General features: G+C 39.7%; 2 protein-coding genes across 11 annotated transcripts in view; both read right to left on the bottom strand.

Moving 5' to 3' along the window:
* Positions 1 to 13,188: 13,188 nt before the first annotated feature.
* On the bottom strand, positions 13,189 to 15,920 carry ppifa (peptidylprolyl isomerase Fa). The gene is made up of 6 exons (XM_039671597.2): positions 15,684 to 15,920; positions 15,215 to 15,245; positions 14,917 to 15,005; positions 14,683 to 14,779; positions 13,796 to 13,871; positions 13,189 to 13,705 (listed from the first exon to the last, which is right to left on the bottom strand). Exons 1-6 carry the CDS (start codon positions 15,822 to 15,824, stop codon positions 13,570 to 13,572), a joined length of 570 nt encoding a protein of 189 aa, XP_039527531.2. The 5' UTR covers positions 15,825 to 15,920; the 3' UTR covers positions 13,189 to 13,569.
* Positions 15,921 to 17,366: 1,446 nt separating this feature from the next.
* Positions 17,367 to 22,025, bottom strand: part of zmiz1a (zinc finger, MIZ-type containing 1a) — a 194,416-nt gene continuing 189,757 nt past the window's right edge. For all 10 annotated transcript variants that reach the window (XM_089117099.1, XM_089117098.1, XM_089117100.1 and 7 more), the window contains 2 exons: positions 21,193 to 21,450; positions 17,367 to 19,975 (listed from right to left, as the gene is read on the bottom strand). In XM_089117099.1, coding sequence (XP_088973225.1) covers positions 19,868 to 19,975; positions 21,193 to 21,450 — 366 coding nt within the window. In that variant the 3' untranslated portion in view covers positions 17,367 to 19,867. The remainder of the gene's footprint in view (positions 19,976 to 21,192; positions 21,451 to 22,025) is intronic.

The raw sequence follows: 22,025 nt of genomic DNA, 5'->3' as shown, positions 1-22,025 counted from the left end.
CTTCCAGAGCTAAGATATCGAAACTCAAACATTCGAACCGAAAAAAAACGACAGTGGAACCTCTTTCGTTTTTTTTTTCGGGCGAAAAATTAAGTTTCTACAATCTTCTCAAAACTCTGGATTCTGATAGAGGGCCATGAGACTTAGACCTGAGTGCAAAAATGGAGGCTCTAGACCCTTCCAGAGCTGAGATATCGAAACTCAAAAATTCGACCCGAAAAAAAAAAACGACAGTGGTACCCCTTTCGTTTTTTTTTTTTCGGGTGAAAAATTAAGTTTCTCTAATCTTCTCAAAACTCTGGATTCTTATAGAGGGCCATGAGACTGAAACATGAGTGCAAAAATGGAGGCTCTACTCCCTTCTAGAGCTGAGATATCGAAACTCAAACATTCGAACCGAAAAAAAAACGACAGTGGTACCTCTTTCGTTTTTTTTTTCGGGCGAAAAATTAAGTTTCTCCAATCTTCTCAAAACTCTGGATTCTGATAGAGGGCCATGAGACTTAGACCTGAGTGCAAAAATGGAGGCTCTAGACCCTTCCAGAGCTGAGATATCGAAACTCAAAAATTCGACCCGAAAAAAAAACGACAGTGGTACCCCTTTCGTTTTTTTTTTTCGGGCGAAAAATTAAGTTTTTACAATCTTCTCAAAACTCTGGATTCTGATAGAGGGCCATGAGACTTAAACCTAAGTGCAAAAATGGAGGCTCTAGACCCTTCCAGAGCTGAGATATCGAAACTCAAAAATTTGACCCGAAAAAAAAAAACGACAGTGGTACCCCTTTCGTTTTTGTTTTTTTGGACGAAAAATTAAGTTTTTCCAATCTTCTCAAAACTCTGGATTCTGATAGAGGGCCATGAGACTTAGACCTGAGTGCAAAAATGGAGGCTCTAGACCCTTCCAGAGCTGAGATATCGAAACTCAAACATTTGACCCGAGAAAAAAAAAACGACAGTGGTACCCCTTTCGTTTTTTTTTTCGGGTGAAAAATTAAGTTTCTCCAATCTTCTCAAAACTCTGGATTCTGATAGAAGGCCATGATACTGAAACATGAGTGCAAAAATGGAGGCTCTAGACCCTTCCAGAGCTGAGATATCGAAACTCAAACATTTGACCCGAGAAAAAAAAACGACAGTGGTACGTACCCCTTTCGTTTTTTTTTTCGGGTGAAAAATTAAGTTTCTCCAATCTTCTCAAAACTCTGGATTCTGATAGAAGGCCATGATACTGAAACATGAGTGCAAAAATGGAGGCTCTAGACCCTTCCAGAGCTGAGATATCGAAACTCAAAAATTCGACCCGAAAAAAAAAAACGACAGTGGTACCCCTTTCGTTTTTTTTTTTTTCGGGTGAAAAATTAAGTTTCTCCAATCTTCTCAAAACTCTGGATTCTGATAGAGGGCCATGAGACTGAAACATGAGTGCAAAAATGGAGGCTCTACTCCCTTCCAGAGCTAAGATATCGAAACTCAAACATTCGAACCGAAAAAAAACGACAGTGGTACCTCTTTCGTTTTTTTTTTTCGGGCGAAAAATTAAGTTTCTACAATCTTCTCAAAACTCTGGATTCTGATAGAGGGCCATGAGACTTAGACCTGAGTGCAAAAATGGAGGCTCTAGACCCTTCCAGAGCTGAGATATCGAAACTCAAAAATTCGACCCGAAAAAAAAAAACGACAGTGGTACCCCTTTCGTTTTTTTTTTTCGGGCGAAAAATTAAGTTTCTCCAATCTTCTCAAAACTCTGGATTCTGATAGAGGGCCATGATACTTAAACCTGAGTGCAAAAATGGAGGCTCTAGACCCTTCCAGAGCTGAGATATCGAAACTCAAAAATTCGACCCGAAAAAAAAACGACAGTGGTACCCCTTTCGGTTTTTTTTTCGGGCGAAAAATTAAGTTTTTCCAATCTTCTCAAAACTCTGGATTCTGATAGAGGGCCATGATACTTAAACCTGAGTGCAAAAATGGAGGCTCTAGACCCTTCCAGAGCTGAGATATCGAAACTCAAACATTTGACCCGAGAAAAAAAAAACGACAGTGGTACCCCTTTCGTTTTTTTTTTCGGGTGAAAAATTAAGTTTCTCCAATCTTCTCAAAACTCTGGATTCTGATAGAAGGCCATGATACTGAAACATGAGTGCAAAAATGGAGGCTCTAGACCCTTCCAGAGCTGAGATATCGAAACTCAAAAATTCGACCCGAAAAAAAAAAAACGACAGTGGTACCCCTTTCGTTTTTTTTTTTTTTCGGGTGAAAAATTAAGTTTCTCCAATCTTCTCAAAACTCTGGATTCTGATAGAGGGCCATGAGACTGAAACATGAGTGCAAAAATGGAGGCTCTACTCCCTTCCAGAGCTAAGATATCGAAACTCAAACATTCGAACCGAAAAAAAACGACAGTGGAACCTCTTTCGTTTTTTTTTTCGGGCGAAAAATTAAGTTTCTACAATCTTCTCAAAACTCTGGATTCTGATAGAGGGCCATGAGACTTAGACCTGAGTGCAAAAATGGAGGCTCTAGACCCTTCCAGAGCTGAGATATCGAAACTCAAAAATTCGACCCGAAAAAAAAAAACGACAGTGGTACCCCTTTCGTTTTTTTTTTTTCGGGTGAAAAATTAAGTTTCTCTAATCTTCTCAAAACTCTGGATTCTTATAGAGGGCCATGAGACTGAAACATGAGTGCAAAAATGGAGGCTCTACTCCCTTCTAGAGCTGAGATATCGAAACTCAAACATTCGAACCGAAAAAAAACGACAGTGGTACCTCTTTCGTTTTTTTTTTCGGGCGAAAAATTAAGTTTCTCCAATCTTCTCAAAACTCTGGATTCTGATAGAGGGCCATGAGACTTAGACCTGAGTGCAAAAATGGAGGCTCTAGACCCTTCCAGAGCTGAGATATCGAAACTCAAAAATTCGACCCGAAAAAAAAACGACAGTGGTACCCCTTTCGTTTTTTTTTTTCGGGCGAAAAATTAAGTTTTTACAATCTTCTCAAAACTCTGGATTCTGATAGAGGGCCATGAGACTTAAACCTAAGTGCAAAAATGGAGGCTCTAGACCCTTCCAGAGCTGAGATATCGAAACTCAAAAATTTGACCCGAAAAAAAAAAACGACAGTGGTACCCCTTTCGTTTTTGTTTTTTTGGACGAAAAATTAAGTTTTTCCAATCTTCTCAAAACTCTGGATTCTGATAGAGGGCCATGAGACTTAGACCTGAGTGCAAAAATGGAGGCTCTAGACCCTTCCAGAGCTGAGATATCGAAACTCAAACATTTGACCCGAGAAAAAAAAAACGACAGTGGTACCCCTTTCGTTTTTTTTTTCGGGTGAAAAATTAAGTTTCTCCAATCTTCTCAAAACTCTGGATTCTGATAGAAGGCCATGATACTGAAACATGAGTGCAAAAATGGAGGCTCTAGACCCTTCCAGAGCTGAGATATCGAAACTCAAAAATTCGACCCGAAAAAAAAAAACGACAGTGGTACCCCTTTCGTTTTTTTTTTTTTTCGGGTGAAAAATTAAGTTTCTCCAATCTTCTCAAAACTCTGGATTCTGATAGAGGGCCATGAGACTGAAACATGAGTGCAAAAATGGAGGCTCTACTCCCTTCCAGAGCTAAGATATCGAAACTCAAACATTCGAACCGAAAAAAAACGACAGTGGTACCTCTTTCGTTTTTTTTTTTCGGGCGAAAAATTAAGTTTCTACAATCTTCTCAAAACTCTGGATTCTGATAGAGGGCCATGAGACTTAGACCTGAGTGCAAAAATGGAGGCTCTAGACCCTTCCAGAGCTGAGATATCGAAACTCAAAAATTCGACCCGAAAAAAAAAAACGACAGTGGTACCCCTTTCGTTTTTTTTTTTCGGGCGAAAAATTAAGTTTCTCCAATCTTCTCAAAACTCTGGATTCTGATAGAGGGCCATGAGACTTAGACCTGAGTGCAAAAATGGAGGCTCTAGACCCTTCCAGAGCTGAGATATCGAAACTCAAAAATTCGACCCGAAAAAAAAACGACAGTGGTACCCCTTTCGGTTTTTTTTTCGGGCGAAAAATTAAGTTTTTCCAATCTTCTCAAAACTCTGGATTCTGATAGAGGGCCATGATACTTAAACCTGAGTGCAAAAATGGAGGCTCTAGACCCTTCCAGAGCTGAGATATCGAAACTCAAACATTTGACCCGAGAAAAAAAAACGACAGTGGTACGTACCCCTTTCGTTTTTTTTTTCGGGTGAAAAATTAAGTTTCTCCAATCTTCTCAAAACTCTGGATTCTGATAGAAGGCCATGATACTGAAACATGAGTGCAAAAATGGAGGCTCTAGACCCTTCCAGAGCTGAGATATCGAAACTCAAAAATTCGACCCGAAAAAAAAAAAACGACAGTGGTACCCCTTTCGTTTTTTTTTTTTTCGGGTGAAAAATTAAGTTTCTCCAATCTTCTCAAAACTCTGGATTCTGATAGAGGGCCATGAGACTGAAACATGAGTGCAAAAATGGAGGCTCTACTCCCTTCCAGAGCTAAGATATCGAAACTCAAACATTCGAACCGAAAAAAAACGACAGTGGTACCTCTTTCGTTTTTTTTTTCGGGCGAAAAATTAAGTTTCTACAATCTTCTCAAAACTCTGGATTCTGATAGAGGGCCATGAGACTTAGACCTGAGTGCAAAAATGGAGGCTCTAGACCCTTCCAGAGCTGAGATATCGAAACTCAAAAATTCGACCCGAAAAAAAAAAACGACAGTGGTACCCCTTTCGTTTTTTTTTTTCGGGCGAAAAATTAAGTTTCTCCAATCTTCTCAAAACTCTGGATTCTGATAGAGGGCCATGAGACTTAGACCTGAGTGCAAAAATGGAGGCTCTAGACCCTTCCAGAGCTGAGATATCGAAACTCAAAAATTCGACCCGAAAAAAAAACGACAGTGGTACCCCTTTCGGTTTTTTTTTTCGGGCGAAAAATTAAGTTTTTCCAATCTTCTCAAAACTCTGGATTCTGATAGAGGGCCATGATACTTAAACCTGAGTGCAAAAATGGAGGCTCTAGACCCTTCCAGAGCTGAGATATCGAAACTCAAACATTTGACCCGAGAAAAAAAAACGACAGTGGTACCCCTTTCGTTTTTTTTTTTCGGGTGAAAAATTAAGTTTCTCCAATCTTCTCAAAACTCTGGATTCTGGTAGAGGGCCATGATACTGAAACATGAGTGCAAAAATGGAGGCTCTAGACCCTTCCAGAGCTGAGATATCGAAACTCAAAAATTCGACCCGAAAAAAAAAACGACAGTGGTACCCCTTTCGTTTTTTTTTTTCGGGTGAAAAATTAAGTTTCTCCAATCTTCTCAAAACTCTGGATTCTGATAGAGGGCCATGAGACTTAGACCTGAATGCAAAAATGGAGGCTCTAGACCCTTCCAGAGCTGAGATATCGAAACTCAAACATTCGACCCGAAAAAAAAAAAACGACAGTGGTACCCCTTTCGTTTTTTTTTTCGGGCGAAAAATTAAGTTTCTCCAATCTTCTCAAAACTCTGGATTCTTATAGAGGGCCATGAGACTTAGACCTGAGTGCAAAAATGGAGGCTCTAGACCCTTCCAGAGCTGAGATATCGAAACTCAAAGATTCGACCCAAAAAAAAAAAACGACAGTGGTAACCCTTTCGTTTTTTTTTTCGGGCGAAAAATTAAGTTTCTACAATCTTCTCAAAACTCTGGATTCTGATAGAGGGCCATGAGACTTAGAACTGAGTGCAAAAATGGAGGCTCTAGACCCTTCCAGAGCTGAGATATCGAAACTCAAAAATTCGACCCAAAAAAAAAACGACAGTGGTACCCCTTTCGTTTTTTTTTTCGGGCGAAAAATTAAGTTTTTCCAATCTTCTCAAAACTCTGGATTCTGATAAAGGGCCATGAGACTTAAACCTGAGTGCAAAAATTGAGGCTCTAGACCCTTCCAGAGCTGAGATATCGAAACTCAAAAATTCGACCCGAAAAAAAAAACGACAGTGGTACCCCTTTCGTTTTTTTTTTTTCGGGTGAAAAATTAAGTTTCTCCAATCTTCTCAAAACTCTGGATTCTGATAGAGGGCCATGAGACTTAGACCTGAATGCAAAAATGGAGGCTCTAGACCCTTCCAGAGCTGAGATATCGAAACTCAAACATTCGACCCGAAAAAAAAAAAACGACAGTGGTACCCCTTTCGTTTTTTTTTTCGGGGGAAAAATTAAGTTTCTCCAATCTTCTCAAAACTCTGGATTCTTATAGAGGGCCATGAGACTTAGACCTGAGTGCAAAAATGGAGGCTCTAGACCCTTCCAGAGCTGAGATATCGAAACTCAAAGATTCGACCCCAAAAAAAAAAACGACAGTGGTACCCCTTTCGTTTTTTTTTTTCGGGCGAAAAATTAAGTTTCTACAATCTTCTCAAAACTCTGGATTCTGATAGAGGGCCATGAGACTTAGAACTGAGTGCAAAAATGGAGGCTCTAGACCCTTCCAGAGCTGAGATATCGAAACTCAAAAATTCGACCCAAAAAAAAAAACGACAGTGGTACCCCTTTCGTTTTTTTGGGGGGGCGAAAAATTAAGTTTCTCAGCTCTGGAAGGGTCTAGAGCCTCCATTTTGGCACTCAGGACTAAGTCTTTATATTTCCTGCTTTATATTTTGGGGTGAAGTGTGACCAGGATCTGGTTTTGATGAGATTCACACACTGACTGCGGTGTGTGTGTGTGTGTGTGTGTGTGTGTGTGTGCGCGTGTGCACCTACTGTCTGGTCTAGTACACAGTAGTGCAGTGCCAGATAAGTGCTGTAAGCCCAGCAGTGTTTATGTGGATGAGTGCGTGTTGGCGCTGATTGTGTCCTCTTCACATCCGTTTCTCCACTCCTCCAGCACCTGACTGCCAACACTCACTTCAGTCCTTAATATGAAGACGTGTTGTGATGGATCCGTGTCAATATCGGGATTCTGATAACACCTGGTTTGGCTATACATCCGTTAACATTCCAAGTTATATAAGCCTCTAAATGTGTGTGTTGTGTACCGTTATAACCGATCTTCAGGCAGTTTCATGGGATTTATGTAACACGTTGGCCCCCCCTTTTTTGTAGGGAAAGTGTTGGATATTTATAATGGCATAAATGCTAAATGGGATCTCCACATCTCAGCTCCGGAAGGGTCTAGACCCTCCATTTTGGCACTCAGGTCTAAGTCTCATGGCCCTATATCAGAATCCAGAGTTTCGAGAAGATTAGAGAAACTAAAAAATTCGACCCAAAAAAAAAAAAAACGACAGAAACGACCCTTTCGTTTTTTTTTTTCGGGCGAAAAATTAAGTTTCTCCAATTTTCCCAAAACTCTGGATTCTGATAGAGGGCCATGAGACTTAAACCTGAGTGCAAAAATGGAGGCTCTAGACCCTTCCAGAGCTGAGATATTGAGATCCCACGTAGCATTAATGCCATTATAAATATCTCAATATCTCAGCCCAGGAAGGGTCTAGAGCCCCCATTTTGGCACTCAGGTCTAAGTCTCGTGGCCCTCTATCAGAATCCAGAGTTTCGAGAAGATCAGAGAAACTCAAAATTTCGACCCGAAAAAAAAAAAACGACAGTGGTACCCCTTTCGTTTTTTTTTTTTCGGGCGAAAAATAAAGTTTCTACAATCTTCTCAAAACTCTGGATTCTGATAGAGGGCCATGAGACTTAAACCTGAGTGCAAAAATGGAGGCTCTAGACCCTTCCAGAGCAGAGATATCGAAACTCAAAAATTTGACCCGAAAAAAAAAACGACAGTGGTACCCCTTTCGTTTTTTTTTCAGGTGAAAAAATAAGTTTCTCCAATCTTCTCAAAACTCTGGATTCTGATAGAGGGCCGTGAGACTGAAACGAGTGCAAAAATGGAGGCTCTAGACCCTTCCAGAGCTGAGATATCGAAACTCAAACATTCGTCCCGAAAAAAAAACGACAGTGGTACCCCTTTCGTTTTTTTTTTTTTCGGGCGAAATATTAAGTTTTTCCAATCTTCTCAAAACTCTGGATTCTGATAGATGGCCATGAGACTGAAACATGAGTGCAAAAATGGAGGCTCTAGACCCTTCCAGAGCTGAGATATTGAGATCCCACGTAGAATTAATGCCATTATAAATATCTCAATATCTCAGCCCAGGAAGGGTCTAGAGCCCCCATTTTGGCACTCAGGTCTAAGTCTCGTGGCCCTCTATCAGAATCCAGAGTTTCGAGAAGATCAGAGAAACTCAAAATTTCGACCTGAAAAAAACAACAGTGGTACCCCTTTCGTTTTTTTTTTTTTTTCGGGGCGAGAAATTAAGTATCTCACCATAAGTCTTAATATGGTAAAAAATTAAGACATTTTAAGACTTTAAAAACTGCAAGAAATTCGACATGCTTTAGCAAATTAATTCATAAAGTTTAATAATCATTGAAAAATTATTCACTGACATTATAATTGTCGCAGTCTGCACCTTTCTGTCTTCGTCATCTTCACTACACTTCCCAGCATCCTCTTGTCTCCACACCTGAACTCACTCCCTCAATCATCCACCTGTTCATCGTCCTGATCATCTCTGTCACCTGTCGTCACCTTGTTAGTGTTCATTTTGTATCTGTATTTAGTTCTCTCCGTTTCAGTCTGTGCTTGTTGGTTCTTGATTATGTTTCTTGGATAGTGTGTGTAATCTTCTGCCATTCTTCCTTGTACCTGTTTGGAGTTTTTGAGTAAATGTTTTGTATTGGAGCTTTGCGTCAGCCTCAGCCTGTCTTCATTCCACACTACACTGTGTCAGAAGAACTGACCAAACATGGATTTCCCTGCAGTAAGACTAATGTGCCTTAAGAAACAGCTCTCTTGATGAACACCTGGAGGTTTCTACGTGTGGGACTGAACAACACCACTCTAGCGCAGTTGTCTGGGTAACCACCTCAAGGAAGCTTTGCCCAAGTTGTGGAGTGGGTGCTGGTATCCTGCGGATCATCCTTCACTGTTGACGACGTCACCAGCCCCACTCCAACGCCGAGACCGTCCGCCTCAAGGGTCTTCACCGCCGTAGCCGCCTGAAGGGTCTTCACCATCCTGGCAACGCTCTCAGCCTGCTCCGCCCTGCTCCACCCTAGCCATGCCCTCAGCCTGCTTCGCCATGGCCATGCCCTCACCCTGCTCCGCCATGTCCTGCTCCGCCCTGGCCACGCCCTCAGCCTGCTCTGCCATGCCCACATCCTGCTCCGCCCTGGTCACGCCCTCAGCTTGCTCCGCCACGCCCTCGTCCTGCTCTGCTCTGGTCCCGCCCTCAGCCTGCTCCGCCTTGGAGGCGTTCTGCTCTAATTCAGCCATGCCCTCGTCAGCCTCCAGGGCGCCCACCCCATTGATGTTCTACTGCGCGAGGTTGTGCCTTTGTAAAGGGGGCCGTTCTGTCACAGTCTTCGTCTGCACCATTCTGTCTTCATCATCTTCAGTACACTTCCCAGCATCCTCTTGTCTTCACACCTGAACTCACTCCCTCAATCATCCACCTGTTCATCGTCCTGATCATCTGTGTCACCTGTCGTCACCTTGTTAGTGTTCGTTTTGTATCTGTAGTTCTCTCTGTTTCAGTCTGAGCTTGATTGTTTCATGGATAGTGTGTGTAATCTTCTGCCAGTCTTCCTTGTACCTGTTTGGAGTTTTTGTGTAAATGTTTGATATTTGGAGCTTTGTGTCAGCCTCAGCCTGTCTTCATACCACACTACACCGTGACAATAATCACAAAAAATGTCAGACTCCCTTTTTAATCACACTCTCTCTCACTCATTCACACACGCTCTCTCTCACACACACCAACTCACTTTCTCACATGTACACACTCGCACATGCACACACACATACTTTCAAACAAACACACACTTGCATGTTGAATGGTTTTCTAAAATATTCAATTTACACACTGCATATTTGTATAATTCAGATAATAACTAATAATAATAGTTATTAATAATAATCTCATTCATAATAATAATAACCAATACACTAAAGAAAATGAGAAAATGTAACTGTAAATGTACAGTATTATGCCCTTATGGGGTTTCTTCTTGTCTTAAAGGAAAAAGCCGGCGAACCGACATATAAAGTTGATTCTGATTGGTCCTCTTCTGTGCATTCCAAGTGCTGATTGGGTCATGCAGATAGAACCTTATAGAGCGAAGTTAGAGTTCAACGTTGTAGATAGAACCTTTTTGTTTTTTCAATAAAACGTCCCACAATGAACACAACACACCTTAAAAAACACATCAGATAACGTAAATAAGTTGTCACAGAATAAGAATATGTGAATAACTCAATTTTGACAAAAATGTCAGATAGAACCTTATAATTTCAAGGGGACGATCTATCTATGAAACATAATCAAGAACCGAGAAGCACAGACTGAAACAGAGAGAACTAAATACAGATACAAAATGAACACTAACAAGGTGACGACAGGTGACACAGATGATTGAGGGAGTGAGTTCAGGTGTGGAGACAAGAGGATGCTGGGAAGTGTAGTGAAGATGACAAAGACAGAATGGTGCAGATGAAGACTGTGACAGAACGCCCCCCTTTACAAAGGCACGACCTCGCGCCGTAGAACATCAATGGGGTGGGCGCCCTGGCGGCTGATGAGGGCATGGCTGAATTAGAGCAGGAAGCCTCCAGGGCGGAGCAGGCTGAGGGCGTGACCAGAGCGGAATGAAACTTGTTTCCCATATAAATTTTCCTATATGTAATGCAAAAACTTTGAAGCTCAATATCTCAAAACTGCTCAGAATGCAGATAGAACCTTATAATTCCAAGTGGACGTATTGAGATCCCACGTAGCATTTATCCCACTATTTTTATAATGGCATACATGCTATGTGGGCTGTCCAAATCTCAGCTCTGGAAGGGTCTAGAGCCTCCATTTTTGCACTCAGGTCTAAGTCTCATGGCCCCCTATCAGAATCCAGATTTTCGAGAAGATCAGAGAAACTCAACATTTCGACACGAAAAAACCGACAGGGGTACCCCTGTCGACTTTTTCGGTGCAAAAAAAAAAAAAGAAGGTTTCTCTGATCTTCTTGAAACTCTGGATTCTGATAGAGGGCCATGAGACTTGGACCTGAGTGCCAAAATGGAGGCTCTGTCTAGACCCTTCCAGAGCTGAGATATTGAGATCCCACGTAGCATTACCCCACTATCTTCTATCTATAAATTACAGGAACGTCTGTCTGTCTGTAATCGCATATCTCTCGAACCGTTAGTCCGATGGATCTCAAACTTGACAAGTGTCTTGCTTCGGGCACGAGTAAGTGCAGTGCCGAGTTTGAAGTTGTTTGGATTAAATGCAAAAGATATCGCTAAATATATCTGTAATAGAAGCACACATTGAAGTTGTGGTTTAAAAATAAACATTCTTATTCATTTGTTAACTGAATCTGTAAGTCAGCTACGCTGTTTAGCGTATGCAGTCTCTTTCACAGCCATCATTTGTAGTAAATGCAATTGCAATTGTTTTGCACAAATGCAAAAGCACCAAACCAACAATTGCTAAAAACACACACAAAAAAAAATTATTTTGCACGGGCATTTTGCATTAGTTTTTATAATGGCATAAATGCTATGTGGGATGTCCATATCTCAGCTCTGGGAGGGTCTAGAGACTCCATTTTTGCACTCAGGTCTAAGTCTCATGGCCCTCTATCAGAATCCAGAGTTTCAAGAAGATCAGAGAAACTCAAAATTTTGACAGGAAAAAAACCGACAGGGGTACCCCTTCGACTTTTTCGGTGCAAAAAAAAAAAGTTTCTCTGATCTTCTTGAGACAGACAACAACGGTTTGACCGAAAAATATCAAAATTGAAAATACTGTGGAAACAAAGACACTTACATCTTGGATGCCCTTGAGGTAAGCTAAAACATATCAAAAATTAATTTCAAAGTGAACTATCCCTTTAAGCATTTCCATAAATAAGAGCATGGTCATAACCGTAGCTAAAGAATGACAGGAAGAACAGATGCTCCGTTAATTGCGTTAAATATTTTAACACGTTAAAGCTGGACAAAAATGAATCGCATGCGAAAATAATAATTTTTTCCTCACGGCCGCACGGTGCCAGAATACTTTAAGCCCTGCAAATATACGTACAGCCCTATTCTTTGGCCCATCTCTGGGTGTTGGGAAATTGTGTCCATTTTGAATCAGGCAAAGGCAGTATGGACTGATTAATTATTTAGATATGGTCCTTGGGAATGGTGCTTGTGTAATGGAAAACCAAAGTCTGAAACCGTGGGGGAACAGCTGTCATTCTGACAACACAATCATTTATCGAGGGGCGTTTCTTTAAGTTTAGAGTTTGCCTGGTCTTTGCAACAGCACAGGTTTGAAGACACAGATGTGTATTTTTTATTTTTTTTTCACTCAACCTAATTACTTGTGATGATTGTAAACACATGAGCACTGTATGTGAAGGTTAGGACTTGGCGATGGGGCTGGCTTTACTCTTGAAGCCAACTTTAAGTAATTGGTCTACACATTCCAAATCCCTTAAACTTCACTAGAGGGTGGAGACCCAAATTATATCAAGTTTGTTGCAACAATGCAGACTAAAACAGAGAAGGGAATGAGAATGTCTCTATAGCAACAGTGCAATCGGAGAAGTCAAACAAATCAGTTGCGAGTTCAGACCCCATATGGTTTCATTTAGGAGAGAGCACTGTTCTCCACAAAGGTTCATAATTTACTTTCATAAGGCATTACTGTGATAAGCTACACCTACACACCGTCTAAAATGAACTGCTCATTTTCATTTCAGGGTATGTGGATGTCAGCTGGCTGCAGTTATAATGGAATACATCTGACAAACTTGTATTCCCAAGTGTCTCTTTTGTATTAACATGTTCAGAAGATTCAAAGTTTAACGTTGAAGGTGGAGATGTTTCATTGCCAAACAGGATGTCATATCCTGCTTTAGGGGGACAGGAAATCTTGTCGCTGGATAGAGTCTAAAAAAAGTTTTGGGATCATTCTCGGGAAGATTTAAAAAGCTTGCCACGCAACTAGATATACTGCTACAGTTGTAGTCGGCCCTCATCTGGAAAACAGCCTTGAGTCATTAAAAAAAAAAAAAAATGGGCACAGGATGCAAATATCCTGGAAGAAATTCCATATGTCAAAACCAGTTTCATGTGCATTTATTTACTTAAAATACCTCTTGGGGTTTCTCTGGCATAGATTTTAAAAGATAAACAATCTCCATATAGCCTTTATAAAATAGCTTTAACAGTATAAATTTGCTCATGGCCCATAGTATTTGACCCATAAGCAAGAATTCTTGTCTAGGGGTAAGTAATAACCATACTTACTGAGTCTTTTGCTTACTTAGCAAGCATAAAACACCTCAATGAATCCACAGACTGACAAATTAAAATGGCAATAAGTAGGTAGGTAACATAAATGTAGAAAACAAATATATATAATTTCTTTTCCAAACACATGCATAAGCAGTTTCAGTCATGAAAAAGTTTGATCATATTAAAATGAACAGATGTTTCCCAGGTTACTTGAGTTCTCCGCAGTCTGTAACGACAATCTTTTTTACAGTTCCTCCATCATGTAAGCCATAGGACTCCATAAGAGAGACTGTGTCCATACCATCTTTGACCTGCCCGAACACAACATGCTTGCCATCGAGCCTAAAAGAGAACGCCAGGAACATCAATCCCATAAAAAAAATGAAAACACTTGGGATGGGTAATAATTAAATCACCTCTCCACCAGCATACCATTCTGTTTTTGCAGTGCAGATGAAAAACTGGGATCCATTTGTGTTGGGCCCAGAGTTTGCCATAGACAGAACACCTACAGTACAGTACACGAGACAGAGAGAATCAGACCACCTACTGCATGCTTTATATAAGCAAATTTGTCACTTTAAATAATTTAATGATATAGAGATTCAGGGAAAATCTAACAATCAACAGTTCCACAATAAAAACCAAGGAATAAGAAAATAAGAGTTTGAAAAGCAGCAGGGGGTTCTGGATGAAAGACAACATCTGGGTTGGGTAAGTTACGGCTCTCTACTACAATTACATCCAGTCGTGTATTACACAACCCAACACTATTTGCCCATATTAATCCATCAAGACGGTGTGCTGGTGTAGGATCCCCCTGGCACCAAATATGCACTACAATATGCTAGCTTTGACCTGCTTAGAAAGTAGGTCATTTGTTTGAAGATTACAAAATCTGTTTCTGTAACTGAGGGATCCTTACCACCACCTTGTGGCTTTAAACAGATGTGCACATGCAGGGTTTTTTTTTTTTTTTTTTTTGCACATTTTCACATGCTCATAATGATGAAATTGTGCTGAATCAGATCCCAGAGGAATTGGATGCCATTGTCTAGCTGAAAAGACGTTGGATCTCCAGAGAATTGGACTGTCATAAAGTTTTCAATGCATTATTAAATATTCTGGAATCAGCTACCATGTACTATGAGACTATAGTAACCGCAGACCTGTTACCGAAAACAAATTTTACATTTGATTTTTTTTTTTGCTAAAATCAACACAGAAATGCTAAATTTTTCTATGACTGCATGTGTAGTCAAAAGCTGTAATATCAGCTTTAACCCTCTATTTTTATGACAAAACAGTAGTGACATCACCTGGTCCAGTGTGCTTCAGCTTGAAATTCTCATCGCTAAATTTCTTTCCATAAATAGACTTTCCACCGGTGCCATTATGATTTGTGAAATCTCCACCCTGTCAGCAAAACATCAATAATTAGATATCCTTAGGATCAAAACATAACCAATAAAAAACACAGAGAGATATGACATTTTAAGATATATATAAACAAGTCAAAGCAATGCTAAATGATCAGTAGCACTAATAGTTACCTGACACATGAACTCAGGGATGATTCTGTGGAAATCCGAACCCTTGTATCCAAAGCCATACTCTCCTGTACAGAGGGCCCGGAAATTTGCTGAAAGACAACCATGAGAACTGATCTATTTAATAAAACTGTGGAATTTTTATTTTTTTAATAATCATTGCACATTATATATTGTATATAGTTTATACTGAACGTTCTGTTTTTTTATTGTACATTTTCTTTTGTATTTTCTGATGGGCCCTAAACATTCTATATTCATGACTTAGTTAAAATCACTCTGAAAACCCATGTTTGCTTACCAGCCGTTTTGGGTACAGCGTCAGCATATAGCTGCAAATAACAAACCGGCATTCAGAATATTTACAACAACAACAACAACAACAACAACAACCACTTTTTATTATTGCTAATATGTTTAATAATAAGATCATTGGTGACACTTTATTTTACACTGTCCCTCTTGCACGTAACAAAAGTTTATCTATTTGTAAATCGTGCATAATTTCATGCAACTAATCCTAAAATACACCCTAACCCTAAAGTACTAGTTATTCTTCACTTTAAAATAAAGTGTGCACGATTATTTATAAAATGTGCCACAGAAACAACTGCCGATAAAAACATAATCATTTCATTTTCCCTCACTCTTTTTATTGCACCATAAACTTTTATATTCATTTCGACTTCTCAGTCTCCGTTTCATGCTTTTATGTAACATGACCAATAACTATAATTGGTACTGTTCAGCTTTAATAAATCATGACTTGCCTCAATAATAATTCTTCCAATGGGCTCGCCGTCAGCTGCAATGTCCATAAACACCATAGGGTTCTTCTTCGGCCCTGAAACCAGTCGGTTAGCAGCGATTGCGACAGAGCAATATTTCAAACGATTTTTAAGTTGTAACATTCTTGCTGTGGTGTTGTAAACCCATCAACGAATAGATGCAATAATCAGCGTTCACGGTTTAGCCACAGTCATGTGACCATAACATGTTCTTCTATGGTCAAAGCAAAGAGAGCCATAATATTGTCAAGTTAAAATCAACAGCGACACCATGTGGTCTGACGAGTCAACAGAAGGAAGTATATCATTTTGATTCGATTAGCCTACTTTTTGAGTTCTTTGAGGAAACATTCACATTGTTATGTTACTTTCTCCGCGCAAGTCTAATCACAGACTTTGTTACGAGAAAAGCTATTAACCATTGCTGGCTCAGCTAGGGTTGTAACGTCTGCTAAACTTTTTAGTTTACTTAGCGCATGATTCGACTTTGAGATTGCACAGCTCGTTAACGAATCTTGTTTTTTCCGTGAACAAATCGTTCTCGCTGATTTCCAAGCTCTCTAAAAGCCTGTTAAAGGGATAGTTCACTTTGAAATGAATTTTGATATGTTTTAGCTTACCCCAAGGGCATCCAAGTAGGTGTCTTTGTTTCCGCAGTAGTTTCAATTTTGATATTTTTAGGTCAAACCGTTTGTGTCTATCAGTCATATAATGGTGGTCTATGGTCACCACCTCAAAGAGCATGCACAGAGAAGTCCAAATTAAACATGATTCAATGACTCGTAAATGTAAGTACACATTGATGGCCTAAGACACGAAACGATCGCTTTTTGTGTGAGAAAACGAAAAGTTTTTATATAGATTTTACCTCTTGTTACCACAGCCACGTCCAAGTAATCTGAGGGCGCGGGCGCTTTGTGGCTGTGGTTAAAATCATTGAATCATGTTTAATTTGGACTTCTCTGTGCATGCTCTTTGAGGTGGACCCCATAGACCAATATATGACTGATAGACAAGAACGATTTGACCTAAAAATATCCAATCTGTCTCTGAACAAACTTTTCTAGTGAACCTGCTTTAAAAGCCTGGAGTCACTGAATACGCCTTTTAATCCATGGGAAACATTTGCCTCTTTGTGGTTGTTTTCTTGCAGTAACTGTAAAGCCTGTGGTTTTCACAGCTATAATGCACACCAAATGAAACATCAGAAAACGCTACAAGGTTGTTTCATCTGAATACATATTTATTAGATAAATATTAGGATGTCACAGCATCTAACTACATACAGTTTTGCAAGACTAAAAATCACAATTAGTTTTTGTTGTTTTTTTTTCCTCTGACCAGTTTAGAATATGAAATGATTGTACAACAGAATGTACAAGCAAAGACAACTGCAACATTTGGTGCCAATCACTTTAGATTGTACCTCATTTTTGTTTAGAATTTTCCTGATCATGATATCAAAATTTTACAAACTCTGGATTTTGGTTACAATCTTTTGGAACCGCTCCTGGACCCCACGTTCCCTGTTGTCCAAATGATTTCCCCAGGACTTTCTTCATCATCTTCTCTAGCACCTTAATAAGTACACAAGAAATGGAGCAATACACATAAGCTAAATATTACACAAATGTAAAACAAATGTGTCTCTTTTTATCCCCTCCCCAAATTCCTCAGTCATGTGGGATGAATATTTTACAAAAAGTGAACAAATGCTTAGAGGTTCCACAGACGCTAACAAACACAGATTCATTTTACCCAATTTAGATTCTGATGGGAGGATGCAAGCTTTACAAATTCTAAATACACAATGCACATTCCCCTGGGGAAAATGAATACATTTCTGTTAACGTGTCTCTATTTATCATTTACATATGTACATGCATCCCTAATGTGCCCCTTCCCACTTTTTTTTCCTTCGACTCTCTCTGAACCCTCACCTGTGGCCAAGTACTGAACACAGTCTAAGTCATTCAACCCCTTCTGTCCGTGCCTCAGCACCCACTGTCTCTTCGACGACTGTACATCGATAGCATGTGACAGCTCAGAGCCGACAACTTTAGGAGTCTTAAAGTTCAGTTTATGCCTATTTATGTCTACAAAGTGGGAACGAATATGTGGCAGTGCATCTTTGAAAAAGGATATACAAGTGAACTACAGACAAACGCTATAGAACTTGAACCCACTTTTCCTGTTGGAGTTCTAAGTATTTCAATTGTCAACGACAAACAGCTTTTTTTTCATCTTTTTCTTTTGTTTTTTGTTTTTTACATAATTCTACACCAAGAAGAACAGACAAAAAAAAAAAACCTCTAAAAACTAATATTGCAATTCATAAAAAAATAACTTAAAATGGAAACATGTTTCAAATGGTGATGTTTCAACAACAAAAACACATCCCAAACAGTATTTAGATGTCAGCCTTCTTCAACAGTCTTTGAGTAACATCAGTATCATGGCAATGTCATTATTACAAATATCATAAATACTGACAATTATTTGAGTGGGCTGTTTTAATTTAAAAACAAACAAACAAACAAAAAAAAAACATTAAAAAAATCCATCTTGTATACATGGACAATGTTAGCCTTCACTGAGCTGCTGTTACAAAAGTTTTACTGAAATGTACAGTCGCTGTAATAATTATATGCACTGGCTAATGCATTTATGGGTATTGAGATAATGTATAGCTTAATTATATAATTGAATTTAAAAAGTAAAATCTATAAATATAGAACATATTCTAAAAACACTTTCTTCATTGTTTGTTGTATAATAACTATGATTTTACATGTAAACAAAATGATAAAAGTTTGACAAATTAGATCAAATTCTATGGGTAACAATTTGAAAATGGGCCACCTTTTCAAATCAGGGTGCATAACTTTGGTTTTCCATGGACATCTTGTGATAAATGTACATATTTTGTACAATTGTAACAACAGAAACACAAATTATATGAACAATATATTGTGCATTATAAAACAAAACTTTAACAAGACAGTTCATGAATAAAAGGCTGAATAAAAACAGAACAGAAAGAAAACAAAAATCACTAAAATAAGGGGCGATTGGCAACAGTGAATGTTTCAACGTTGTATGAGGTTTCTCAGAAAAGGGGGTACAAACATCAAGGGCCTACGACGACCAAGCCTCGTGCATGAAGAGAACTCACAGAGAAGACAGATGACACAAGACTGACTACCCTTTGAAATGTGAATTGCTTTCTTCTTGCACTGTGACCGCTAGAGTGGAAAATCCACAGGACATTGCGGGAGGAGGAACAGTCTGTCGGAAGATGCACAATGATATGGTACAGTGCTGAAATGTCTCGAGCAGGAAAAGAATGCATGCCGTGATGCCCTCAAGCATTTGTTTACAACATGATGCATATGTCTGAAGGTGCTGGACATATGAATCACATTACAAAATGAGGTGCAAAGCTGCGCGGTGTACCAGAACAGGACACATTCTTGTGTCCTGTGGCGTGAGAGTTTGGAGGACTTTTGCAAAATTCCCATCGTTAGTCTCTGGGATGGGAGGGTTAGATCATTCTGGTGATTGCGAGATAAGCTTTCTTCCCTTTTGTTGTCTCCTTTACAGGCTTCCAGGTGCGGTTTGACGCATTCTCTTGTGCTTTTTCAAGGGCGATGGACCAAACAAAAAAATAGTGTGGACATCCAGCTGATGGGGATTTGGGAAGCCGTGGTGGTATACGTAGCTTGGAAGAACAAACCTTCAAGAGATTGCGGACACACAGAGGCCGGTACAGGAAGAAATATATATATATATCTATATATATATTTTTAGTTTTTTTTTCTATTCAGGTCTTCTTTTCACAAAAGGAAAACAATCTGAATTAAAAATGCTACAATACTTTCCTAGTGAGCACACACATAGTTCTGTGTGACATATTCATATGAACTGATTATAGCTGCACATGTATTTCCATTAGTATTGAAAGATATCACTTTAGTGCCAACCAACATGGCTGCCTTATATGTGTGGAAAAGGTTGCTTGTAAAAGAGTGAGATATATTTACACGAGGAAGAGGCAAAAGGATGGCTGTTTCCTGTTTGTAAAGTACAGAGTCAGTCTTCAGGTGCCTCTCGATTCCTGACAGCCAAACAAATTAGGCCCTCTGCAAAAGGCCGACTGAAGGAAGTCAGTTGTTCTCAAAGAGGGAAAGCAGATCGTCATTGCTGCTGCTAGGGAGGTCAGGAGGGTCTAAGTATGACAGCAGCTCGTCTGGGTTTGCCAGTTCTGGCAGGAGCTGCGAAGGGAGACATTTACGTTACAATCTTGCAACAATCTCAAAGAAACATACTGGGTCCAATACAAGTTAAAAAAAAAAAAAAAAAAAAGGTTAAAACCAAGGTTGTAGTGAGGCATTCAGAATGAAAGTGAATAGGTCAGGATTTACATGCAGAAATAAGCTAAGACAAATTATATCTGTTAAAAGTCGTGTATTATTTGAGCTCTAAAGCTGTTTCAATCGTTTATACCATTTTGCGGTTTATGGAATTAGGTTGTCAAAACAAAAAAGTTGTAAATTAGATTATTAAGTGATTTTCACACTCAATTTAAATCATATTAATGCACATTTTTATGTTACGTAGCTATACTCTTAAACCGTAATCAACATAATGCCTCAAAATGCTGTAGATTGAGCTTAAAGGCAGGGTAGGTGATTTCTTCCAGAAACATTTTTTTTTGTTAAGCTGGTTGAAAGTCTCAATTGCTAAGTTAGGTGGTCTAAATGCATTTAAAGGTATATTTAGTCGTGTCTATGGAAGGAATAGGAACATAAAATGTTTGTCTAATGATTGCATTCAGTCTGTGCACCCTCCTCGCCCAGACATCATGCGTCATCAGCACGTTTAATGCGACGTCAGTCACCGAGCACCACAACCGAAACAGCAGCCACCTTTTAAAGTCCAAGTAGAACCAAAATAAAGTGCTTTTGCTGCGTTCACGCCATAACTACTGTCATTTGGAAGAGATGGAAACCTGTGACGTTATACTCAAAGCAAAGCATTTCAATAACAGCACTTTCGACGGCAAAATGAATCTGCTGCAGTCAGGTGGTACAGGTCAGGGCTCTTTAAGTTGGTTGTTTATTATTATTATTGTAACGTTATGTGCTTTGAGACATGATGTAGTTTAACGCCATCTCTCGTGACGCTTTTGTTTGCTCTCTGCTGTACGCGTTTATGTGTTTTGGAGGAGGCGTGGCTTCGGAGATGCTCTGAAGGGAGGGTGGGATCTTATGCTTTCAAAGCTAGCTCGCTATTGCTAGCCTCTCCGAAAATTGACTACGCTACCTTTAACTTATAATCTGAATCTGAATATTCCTTCAATCAGATCTTATTGGAACGCTCAGAGCTTTAGTCCATAAGAAAAGCATGATGATAACATGATTATGCGAGTAATGTTAGTAGCAGAAATTAAAGAAGCATTAAATAAACAACCGCTGGTGCGTATACTCACATCCAGAGAAGGCTCGGGCATGTCTGCAGGTCCCTGGCCACCTGCCTGCCCATCAGAGGCAGGGTTGAAGGTCATGTCGGCATGTGGGTGACTGTTTTGGCCTGGTTGCTGTGGGGGCGGGGGCTGACGCGGGGGCTGGGAGGATGGGGGGCCGCTGTGATGCAATGGCTGAGCTGATTGGCTGTTGGGGTGGGGGGACGCATGCATGCCTGGCTGCATGGAAGCATGGGATTGATCAGCGCTCACAGGATGGGGCATCTGCAGAGGGAGGAAAGAGAAGCGATGAGACTGAGAGAGCTTGAGCGGTGGACATAGACAGATCAAGAGCAAGACAAGTGCCATGCAGATGATTCCAGAGCACATACACCTTCAATTAAACTTTCAATCAAAAGATCTTTGGTAAAGCTAAACTATTTAAAGAGATTATCATCCCTCATAAGTTTTGGTGAGAAATTACGTAGATACTAGATAGAACTTTATTAGTATGCATGTGCTGCTTGCAGTTCACACACACTATCAAATGATGGTGCAGACTTTGAAATACTGTGTTTGACTGCAAACCAAAGTATATATTAAATAAATTAAGAAAATGGTTAATTTATATATTTTGGAGGCTTTTTTCCTTCGAGTTTGAACTAAAGAGTTTGTGCTAAAGACAGTTTGCACTATTTATGGTTCGAATGTGGGACTTGCCTCATGTTAAAGGGACAGTTCATCATTTATCCACCCTCAAGTTGTTCCAAATCTGTATACATTTTTTTTTGTTCTGCTGAACACCAAAGACGATATTTTGAAGAACATGGGTAACCAAACAGTTGTGGGGCAACATTGAA

This window comes from Pimephales promelas, chromosome 11 (genome assembly GCF_988280905.1).
Source record: "Pimephales promelas chromosome 11, fPimPro1.hap1.1, whole genome shotgun sequence".
Classification (NCBI taxonomy): domain Eukaryota; kingdom Metazoa; phylum Chordata; class Actinopteri; order Cypriniformes; family Leuciscidae; genus Pimephales; species Pimephales promelas.
The sequence above is the reverse complement of the archived record's forward strand: the minus strand, read 5'-3'. Positions and strand labels throughout refer to the sequence as shown.